At 46.3% G+C, this 10,745-nt stretch overlaps 1 protein-coding gene across 1 annotated transcript; it reads right to left on the reverse strand.

Annotated features, from left to right (window-relative positions):
• Positions 1–4,197: 4,197 nt before the first annotated feature.
• LOC131290344 (exportin-6-A) lies at positions 4,198–10,277 on the reverse strand. The gene is made up of 6 exons (XM_058319493.1): positions 10,079–10,277; positions 8,750–10,000; positions 8,241–8,686; positions 6,428–7,088; positions 4,396–5,220; positions 4,198–4,333 (listed from the first exon to the last, which is right to left on the reverse strand). The coding sequence occupies exons 1-6, from the start codon at positions 10,079–10,081 to the stop codon at positions 4,229–4,231; spliced, it is 3,291 nt and encodes a 1,096-aa protein (XP_058175476.1). The 5' UTR covers positions 10,082–10,277; the 3' UTR covers positions 4,198–4,228.
• Positions 10,278–10,745: the final 468 nt, after the last annotated feature.

The following is a 10,745-nucleotide window of genomic DNA, read 5'->3' on the forward strand; positions in this document are numbered from 1 at the left end:
AAGGAAAACACGACGGTGTAGATTCTTTTACAATTGCATGGCAGGGCAGTACATGCAATGGAGGCGCCCAGTCACCGTTAAGCAAAACAATTACAAGAAAAAATGAAATAGGTAAACCAACTACACATTGCAAGGCGATGAAGTCAGGGGGGAAAGGAGAGAAAGAGCGGGAGGGAAGAGGTAAACAAACAAAAACTAAACGAAACGAAAACGAGAACAAACTTCGAGGAAGGAAATGGTGTAACTTTCATTTCAAGTGTACAACTAATGTGATTGCGTGCGTGTGTGTGTATGCGCGCGTTTGTGTGTTGTTTGGAGTGCAATCCAAGAAGAGAGATGACGAAGATATTAAGCAGCCCAGGTAGTTTCCTTGGTTTTTTGTATGTGCAACAGAAGCACACATAAACACATTCAAGCAGGAAATTAATTAATTCGTAGGTCCGTGGAGGAGGTAGGTTTGAGAGAAGGATGAGGAAAATTAGTGGAATTGATTATAAGTGAAGATGGGGAAGGGGGGATTGAGGGGGGGGGGGGGGGTTGTAAGGATTGGGAGAAACACAAACCCAGATACGAAAACAGTAGATATTAAGGAATGGAAGATTCAATTAAAGAAGAAGAAAAACATTTTAAAAACTTTTCCTATTGAACTTGTTACAGGATAGAAAGATGGAGAAAATGGAGCCAGATAGAATCTGCTAGACTTACTGACACTTGCATCGACACGCACACGCACACTAACAAACGTACACACGCGAGACGCGCATATCCTTTGGTAAATTTCATAAACCTCCACTACCACCCGGAATACGTACGGGCGATCGGAGAATCGGAAAAACCCTCCCTGTCTTGCCTGCATGACACATTTTCCCATCATCCCCCACCCTCCCTTCCTGTCTCCGCTTTCCCAAGGGGCAGGACACCTGCGGCTAATACGGCTACCAATGTCGCACGGTACAGACTTATGCATTTTAAATAGAAGAGAAACGAATATTTTTACTAGAATAGTGCACAATCAAGGTGTCCGAATGAGGGACAGGGGGAGAGGGAAGGGGGGGAGGGGGGGGGCTTCAGGGCAAATAAATCGGAAGCGAAAGCACTACCGCTACAGGAAATCGATGCGAGGGCGATACCCCCTAGCGTAAGGCAAAATAGTAGCAACAGCTTAGATATATATATATATAGATATATATTCATATACTTTCACCTCGCTAGCAAAAGCGAGTGTGTGTGTGTGCGTGTGTGTCATGGACTTAAAAATCGAGAAAAAAAGAAAATCAAAAGAAAATGAAAATGAAAATGAAAACGAGAAACAAACAAAAAAAAAACATTTCAATGTTCAGTGTGCTCTCCATCACGAGGAATGTGCAAGTGGCTAAAAACATATTTAGTGCAAAAGAAAAAGATACATGTGCAAAAGCAAAAGAAGAAAACATAACAAAACAATGATGGTAGGCAGGAAACAGGAAGAGATAAGTGTGATGTTTTAATGGTACTATTATAACACTACTCCCACTACTACTACTACTACTACTACTACTACTACGACTACTACGACTACTACTACTTCTACTACTAATTCTACTATTATTATTATTATTGTTATCATTACTTCAACTCTCATTTTCTGAAAACTTGTCGGTGCCTCACCACACCAATATCTTTGCTAACACACAGGCACACACAAAACATTCATCCTATTTGGCAAGCGGGAAAGGTGAGAAAAGCGTGATCAAACAGTGCGTAGCGTGTAGGGTAGTAGTAGATGTACACTCTGTCGCTTCTTTTTTTTTGTTGTTGTTTGGTTTAAAAAAAAGAAAACCAACAAAACGAGAAAACAAATGATTATTATAAAACACAACAAAACGAAGAAACGAAAACAAAAAAACAATGCGATACTGGGATAAGTGCTGGCCACTTAGAAGAAAAAGATGCGTACATACATACATTACATAAAGATAAATGATATATTTTTTTCAAATATCATTGTCAGATGGAAAATGAACCATCCTGCTGCAGAGAGAGAGAGAGAGAGCATAATAGAAGGATAGAAACGAAAAAAACGGGCTAGCGTCGGCAACAAAATATTCATCAGAGATGGATCATGCCCTCAGGGTGAAATCGATCGAGTTGGTTCTGCTTCGGAGCTGAGGATCTGTTTAAAGAAAGTTGTGCGCAAACTGTGGGAAACTGTACCGGGCACTTCGAAGGACTCTCTTTCGATGTCAAACATCGTTTTGTTGTTTTTTTGGCTGGGCTGAAGAGAACGTTTATCTGCAGCAACACGGTTTCCAGTGCTCTATGGTACTACTAGCTGCTAATCCTTTTGACTTTTGATGTATGTGTGCGCGTGTGTGTGTGTTTATGTGTGTGTGTGTGTATTTGTTATCCCAAATTTGTATGCTCAATATTTTGCTCCTCCAACACGCGAGGGACACAAATCCCAGCTTTTTCCCCTCATCTCTCTCTCTCTATCACTCTCTCTAGCTCACAGTTTTGTCCTTACATCCCCGTACACACACTCATACACAAACACACACACCCGACGTACTTCGACATCGACATCGGTGTGTCCTATTCTGGGGGAGATCAAGGATCGGAACCGATCGGGGATAGGATTGTTTTTCCGCATTTTCCCACAACCCAATTAGGGGAAAGAAATGCGGCAAACCGGCTTCAGACGGATGGGAGTTGAGGGAGGTGGAAGTGGTAAGGGAAACAAATGTTTCGAAGCTGCGGACGCTATGCCATTTTGGAGGGAACTCCACTGTGTTTCGACCGTTGTTTTTGAGTGTTGATCCTTGATGGTATGTGTGTGTGCGTGCCCGGAACGAAAATCGAGTTGGGAAGGAACAAAACCTTTGCAACATAAACAAATGAAGAAAAAAAAAAAACAAAACCAGTAACGAACCAATTACAGCCGAACTAGATGCGGAGCGGAGTAAAACGGAGCATTCACAGCAAAAGGAGGAAAAACAAACAAAAAAAAAAAAACACAGAACCGGAAGCACACTTGCATGGAACAAGAAAACAAAACAATTATACGTCAGATATGTAACAAGTAACGCATACATATAATTAATCATCTTGAGACATTCCTATTAAACAAAAAAAAACAATGTTGTTATTCTAAGAGAACAAAAAGTATTTTATGAGAGAAAAGAGTATAATAAAATATGTTATGCATAAAAAAAACAAACAAAAGATCCTTAGGTTTCCCGACCAGAAACCGAGTTCCAGAATCCAATTCCGAACCGATTTCTTCGAACTAGTTGGAATCTACGAGAAAAAAAAACAGGTGTAAAAAAATAATTTCATTTGGACGATTGTAAGACGATCTCGTTACCAAACATCCAAACGAACATTCTTAAACATACATGTTAACAATGTGAGTTGCATTGTATTGATTATAAATTATTTGAATTGATGCTAAGGAAAGAAACAAATTGCTAAAGAGTGGGAGAAAGAAATTGAAAAGTTGTCCCGATGCATTTAACCCAACTTGTGTATGAAAATTGATAGCCCGATTCGATCGAAGTCGTTGTTGAGGCTGATTTTCACCTCACCAATACACGGATGAATTGATGCACATCCTTCCTTGACTTCTTCCTCCCCTTTCCTTGCCGAATGTCAATGGGACAAATATTTATAATTTGATTAAAATCATAGTTTTATTTTTTGAAACAGCTTTCATAAGATGTATGTCGATGATTTATACACAAAACAAGAAACAATGAGACACGTATGTAATGTAAAACAATAATATCACGGCGCCGCTAAATAGCTTAACTAATGGCCGATGGCGATGTGCCCGAAACCTGGTGGTGTCGCATGCCCCCAGCCCCGTATGTTGGTTGTGTAAGTATGTGTGTATGTCTTCTTCGGCTTCTTCTTCTTCTTTATCATTATTCTTATTCTTCCTTTTCTACTACTACTACTACTACTAGTTACGCTATGCGAGAACAACACATGTTCTTGCAATGTTGAAGCTCCATTGGCTTCGCCGTTGTGCGCTTTCCGAGGTTGACTGATTCGCGTATCGAGTTTGGTACTGCAATGTGTACGGTGGTGTAGCCCTAATCAGCTACATCCGGGAGGTAGATTGCGTACAAATGCGAGCTACACCACTCGGCCTGATACCCATGCGAATGTGTTATCCGTGTGTATGGTAGACACGACTTAAAGGTGTGCCACTGTGTCTGGTGATGGTGCATGTCTTCGAGTTGTAGGCTTAGAAGAGGGTTGAGTCGTTAGCAGGGCGTGCTATCGTGGCACGGGCCGACGAACGGGCAGTCAGCACGAACTGGTTCAGATGCTGCGTGAACGTCGGCAGATCCTGGTGGAGAGAAATGAGTTTCAATATCATAGCGTTCGGGGAAGCGAGACGAGAAGGCTTACCGTGCACTGGCAGAGCTTATCCCGCAGCTCCGGGGTGAGTGTGTGGCACACGCTGGTGAAGAGGAGATCGTAGAAGTGCCGCCGGTTGGCGCTGGCCAGCTCGAACAGCAGCGCGACCAGCAGCTCGTGGTGCGCCTTGCCCTCCACCGTGACGAGCAGGTTGAGCACGGCGTGCAGGAACGACGCGAGGTAGTGGCCGGCGAACAGTGGCTCGCGGAACAGCCGGCAGCGCTCGTTCAGCGCCTGCAGCGACTCGAGCACCTGCTGGACGAGGTCGCTGTCCTGGCTGGTCGTGATCACGCGCCCGTACGCCTCCACAATGGCCCGGTACTGACGTTCGTTCTCCACCGATGTCGGCTGGGCGGCGGCAGCTGCGGTGGCGAGCAGCTGCGCCTTCACGAAGTACCGCCAGCGGTCGCGCAGCAGGGCGTGGAAGAGCTGGAACAGGGGCGCGCTGAGGTTGTCCGAGCGGGACCCGAACCCGCACCGGTGCTCGTCGGCGAATGCGACGGGCAGCACGTCCTGCACGCACAGCTGCACGATGTCGCCGATCAGCGTCCGGTTGCCCGGCTGCTCCACGATCAGCCGGAAGATGCCCAGCAGCGCCTGGAGGGCGCGCAGGTGCTGCCGGCTTTGCGCCTCGGCCCGCGCCTGCCGCATGAACAGCTGGATCACCTGCTGCAGGAACGGTTCGCCGAGCTGCACCTGCAGCGACTGAATGGCGGCGTGCGCGAACTGCACCATCAGCTCCGGCGTGAGGCCCACCGTCTCCTGTCCGCTCACCGCCAACCCGTGGCCCTGCGTCACCTCGTACACGTGCAGCACCTGTAACGCACCGGGAAACATTTCAATTAGAGAGATGTGCATACCAGTGATGAGAATAACAACTCTTTTTAAAGATTTGAATCAATCTGAACAACCATCACGATGATTCAAATTGAGATTCGACTCTCTATGGCGCCTAGTAACTCTTTTACTCACTCTTAGGAATCGGTTCCTTATTTGGGATTCGAATCGCTACTTGAGATTCGTATCTTCACTTGAGATTCGAATCTCTATGGCGACTAGCAACTCTTTTACTCATTCACTCTTTTGGGATTCGAATCCCTGTTAAGGATTTAAATAAAAAAGGAGTAACAAAAACTATCCGTTAGGATTTAAATCAATTATTCATTAATAAGATTCAACTCAATCATTCATTCTGGGGTGAGTAGAATCTTATCACGGAATTGATTGATTTAAATCCTCACGGATATTTTTACTAACTCCTTTTTTATATGAATTTTTAAAAGGGATTCGAATTCTAAAAGAGTGGATAAGTAATTAAAAGGCATGCGAGTCGCCACACTACCAACTTTTCTACTTATTGTACTCAAGTGCTAGTCGCCATAGGGATATGAATCCCAAAAGAGTGTATTTTTGGGATAAATAAATAAATAAATAAATGTAGATGTGAGAACGAATGAATTATCTGAATTGTAGTTTGGTTGAAGAAAAGGTCACCAAAAAACAACTTTTCGCGGTTTTAGGATTAAAATTTAACAGATTGAAGAACTAACGTAGAATAAAGAGGTCAGTGTGAAGAGTTTATTGAAAAGAAAAAAACATTCTCAGCATAGTTTGAGGATTGTGGACATGGGTTAGTGAAAGTAACGTCCTGGACGTTTCCAAATATAGTAATAATGCTTAACATTCTACTAACTCTGTCTTTCTCAAATATTTGACCAAAAGTAGTTTTTCAGTTTTAATACGGCTGAAAGTTGAAAAATAAATTACTTTTCAATCGAATAACACTAGGGAAAGTTTAAGTTTAGTCTAAAATTGATTCCTTACTTAAAATGTGTAGTTTCGCACAGTATGTAGAAACACAATACCAGATTCTCAGACATTTGGATTGAAAGGTGAGCTCTTCAACGTCCATGAATTATTTGAGTGTTGGAGTCACAACTCATATTATTATTTTACATATTTTTACAATTATTGTACCACATGTTCTACTTAATATAAATGATAAAAAGTGAGCATATCATACCTTATCGATAACGTCGTGGAAGGCACCGGCCAGCATGCCCTTGGCGGCGGTGCCCAGCGACTGGAAGCCCTCGAGCAGCTCGGCCAGCAGCTGCATCTCGGCTGCGAGTCGCTCTACGCTGGCGCGCTGCTCGTGCGCCCCCCGCGCCCCCCATTCGGCTGGCCCGACTGCCAGTGTTTCGCTTGCCAGCAGGTGCACGTACTGCGTGAGTAGGGCGCAACGTTGTGCCAGCTGGCCCTGCGCCTCGTTCGGCGGGCCGGCGGCAGCGGCGGGGGCGACGCGGATCTCGACGACCGTCTCGTTGGCGTGCAGTAGTTTGCCGTACCACGGCGACAGCAGGCTGTGGATGATCGCTAGACGCACGTCCTGCGCCGTCGGGTGGTCGAGATGCGTGAGGCGGGAGACCGTGAGCGGGCCGTGCAGCAGCTCGTACAGACAACGGGCGTTCACCAGCTCCAGCTTGGCCACGTACAGCAGCGTGTTGGCGGACGTGCGCGTCAGCACCTTCCAGTCGTCCGAGCGAGCGTGATCCGTCGGCAATAGCTGCTTGATTATCTGCCCGAGCAGCTGCAGCAGCTGTGGCTCGGTCACCACTGACGGCACGCTGGACGCCGCATCGCTGCCCAGCAAGCTGCGGAACGTCCTCAGGATCTGTGCGGTGCTGCGGGTGAAAGCAAAGCAAACAAACGGAAGGGTTAATGCATGCATGCGTTAATGAAGAATAATACAATCAAATCAACTGTGCAAGTTTCTGGTGAAGTATGTTACCATACGAACAAACATTCGGATTGCGAAAGTATTATATTAACTGAAATAATCCATTATATCTAAGATTTATTAGTGTAACGTTTGCATTAAAAAAATAGACAAATTTTAACGACTTTTCATGCGAAAACGGAAAACTCTAGAAACTTTCCGTTAAAAGCAATATAAAGAGTAGCATTTGTTTTACTGCAAGAAAAAGTTTGACAACTGCATCATTTAAATTGAATCGGCCGTAGCCAAAACATTAAATCAACTACGTTTGATTGTATGTTAAAACATCCAGCTTTATCGCGGACCACGTGACCAAAGATTATGTATAGCCAGACGGCGACAAGCAGTAAAAACCCCTGGTACATTACCTTTGAAGCTTGTTAAAGTATATTAAAAATGTTTTGGGGTTCCTTAACTCCCATAGAACGCCCTATCGTGGCTGAAAACCAGCGAGAAAGGTTTGCCTGTCAAGACTATGGCGTATGGAGAGGTGTATAGTGTACACTGCCTTCCGGAAGTATGCAACATTATCAGAAACCATAATAAAGAGTACGATTCAGAGGTTTGGATACACCTTGCTACAGTAAATCATGTCCAAATATCATCGGAGGTATTGAACCATTTACAACATTACAGGTAGGACCTATTCCAACATTTTAAAGTCCAAACGGAGTAGCATTTGTTCATGAATGTTCATGTTAATAACAACTGAAAAACATCCTAACATGACTGGTTTTGTCGGCTATCGGCGGAAGTTTCAGCCAAGGACCGTAAGGCCGCTTTACTGGCCCTCGGAATACTTTTTGAAAGTACTTGAAAGATGTATCTTTACAATAAAATTTACTTCATTCAATTAGCTTGGTTAACTTTTTTCTTATCACCGACGAAAGTTTGTCTTTTTTTGTTAATGCCCTGATTTTCACCTCTACATTTCTATTTAAATAACAAACATGTGCTTATTTTTGACAAACAAAAGAACACTTGATCTAGCTGATTTTCGTGTTGACCAAAGTGTGTAGTCATAATACATCCGATGATAATTATTCACTCTACTTACGCGGCAATCAAGTCTTGCGCTAGATCACTAGGCAACCGGTGGTAGAGCCGATCGGCCGGGTGCATGCTTTCGCTCAGCAGGATGAACAGTTCCATTTGCTCCCGCGCTAGCCAGCCCACCATGGTCACCATCGAAGGAACCTTGGTGAACAGCATGGGGCACAGATGGCCCAGTATCTGGTCGAGCGGTATGAAGTCGCGAAAGTACACCCGCAGCCGCTGCTCGTCCACCTTGGCACGCAGCTCCGCCAACCCGCTGTCCGGCGTGGTGGCGATGGTTTTCAGTATGTGCAGTCCCTGCCGGTACGGGCTACTGTCGTTCATGATCAGCTGCGACAGCACCAGGTCGTGCATCTGCTCGGGCGCAAGCAGTGCGGCCAACTCCACCACGTTCATGCACTGATTATAGTAGTACAGCATGGCATTTTCTGCGCCACACAACGAGGCCTAAAACAACCGAAAATGAGGTAAGGTTTGTGGCGGTGGTGGTGATGGTTATGGGCATGTCACCTCAGATCCTTCCAGCTCCTCGTCCATCAGCTGCTCGAGCTGGTGCTGCGTGTCGTTCTGATAGAGCATCCTCTCCATCGTGGCCATGGCCAACTTCACTGGGATCACGTCCGAGAGCACCTGCTTAAGCGCTGGGTTGGCGCTGCTCACCAGTCGGTTGCTGTACATCGAGAGCAGAAAGGACCAGACCTTGAGCCGGGCAATAAACGTGGCGGGGACGGTCGCACGAAACGTGTACTGGTAGAACCCGTCGAAAAATTCCTCCCAGTTGAGTGTACTGTTCATCTCTAGGCCCCGGGCCGCGCTCCACTGGGTCAAATCGTTCAGCTTGTCCTGGTACAGCTCGTCGTCCAGTGGCAAATCAGGCTGACTGTGCAGCTCGGTCACACCCTGCAGTACCAGCACGAAGGTGGCCGGTGCTAGCACCTGCTGGCGGTAGTGCAGCTCTGTGAGCGCCAGCATAGCCGAGATGGACACGTCGTTCGTCTCACGACCGGCTCGCACCAGGCTCAGTCGGATCAGGCACTGCACCAGCCACGGCTCGACGCTGCTCAGCTCGATCCAAGAGAAGTATTGTTGCAGCATCTGCAACAGCTCGATCGTGCACTGCTGCAGAGCGATCGGCCCGAACGCTGCAGGTGGTCCGTTGCAGTCGCTGGAAAGATAGTGCATACAGCAGGGTTCGAGTGCGCGCAGCAGTCGGGGAATGAAAGGTGCCACGTTCGATTTAAACTGCTGCTGTTGCGCGTAGGACACGACGTACTTCTCCTGCGTAATGCTGTCGCCTAACGCCCGCGCGAGCGCAAGCCCGATCGGGAAGCGCTCGTTCAGCAGCTGCAGGATGTGATCGATGTACTCGGGATACTCGGCCGGGAACTGCAGGCTGGCGACGAGCGACAGGATTTGCGCTACCTTATCGCGCTTCAGGGCGGGCGTGTCCAGCGGATAGTTTGACAGCAGCTTGATTAGGCCGATGCGTAAGCGCTGCGTTTCGGCCGCGCTGAGGGATGTGTATTTGTGCAGCGCCGACTCGAGCGTGGACGAGCCGAAAAACCATAGGTACTGGTTCTGGAAAGTGTTCAAGTTGTCGAGACAATACTGCCAGTTAAACACCGTGTCCCGCATGTGCTGTAGATCCGCATCGAGCTTTCTCTTCTCCGCGTTGGTCGTGTCGATTTGGTAGAATCGGACGAGCATTTGCTCCACCTCCTGCCGCATCCTGCCATCCTCAGCGGTGTACAGTTGCTCGGCCTGTGTGACAAATTTCAAATGCAACGGAATCACACCATCGTACGAAGAAAGCCGGGTCCTGCCTACTAAGTCTCTTACCATAATTACTGGAACGTGCGACCTGGGACGTCCTATGAATGATGGAATGGTTGATTGAATACTTTTATCCGTGGCATTCGGATACGAATGATTTCTAGACAACTATTCGCCGCTTTCTAATGCACATCCACTACGAGCGCATCCTCCACTTTTCTCTACTCCTGCCGTTTACTATCACTTCTCTTTTCGATGCCGGTAAACTCTTCCGCACGACCGAACCCGTCGCGACATACCAACAAAAGTGATTCCGCACTCGTAGAGTTCAAAATGAAGGTTGGGTTTTAACCAAGATCGGTTAAAGAGGGAGGTCACCATAGCGACTGGGAAAATTTGACAGTTAGTTCAAATGTTCATGGCTTCGCACCGAAGAGCGCTCTCAATAGTTTTTCGATAAAATGCACGGTGATCCAGAACTGCCATTTTTTTAAATTAGTTTTGAACTAACTTTCAACAGAACGATTTTAATGATAATAGGTTTGCGCTAACCTCATTCCTTATCAATCTTGGTTTGTCCTATCAAAAAATGTCGAAATCGATTATACAGGGTGCCTCATTTATCAGATAGGCTTTCACCTAGCAAAAATATTAAATTTAATTTAACTTTCGGTAAAAGGGTAAATGAGGCCTCGGCCTAGATCCGCGCCTTTAGGCGCGGGATTTGCGCCTT

This window comes from Anopheles ziemanni, chromosome X, assembly GCF_943734765.1.
Source record: "Anopheles ziemanni chromosome X, idAnoZiCoDA_A2_x.2, whole genome shotgun sequence".
Lineage (NCBI taxonomy): Eukaryota > Metazoa > Arthropoda > Insecta > Diptera > Culicidae > Anopheles > Anopheles ziemanni.

Bases quoted from the DNA above. Each gene is read 5' to 3' on its own strand.
- LOC131290344 (XM_058319493.1), bottom strand. The intron at 8,687-8,749 runs GTGACATGCCCA...CGGTTGTTTTAG, and splicing joins AGGAGCTGGAAGGATCTGAG to GCCTCGTTGTGTGGCGCAGA. The intron at 7,089-8,240 runs GTAAGTAGAGTG...TTTCACCCGCAG, and splicing joins GCGCAAGACTTGATTGCCGC to CACCGCACAGATCCTGAGGA.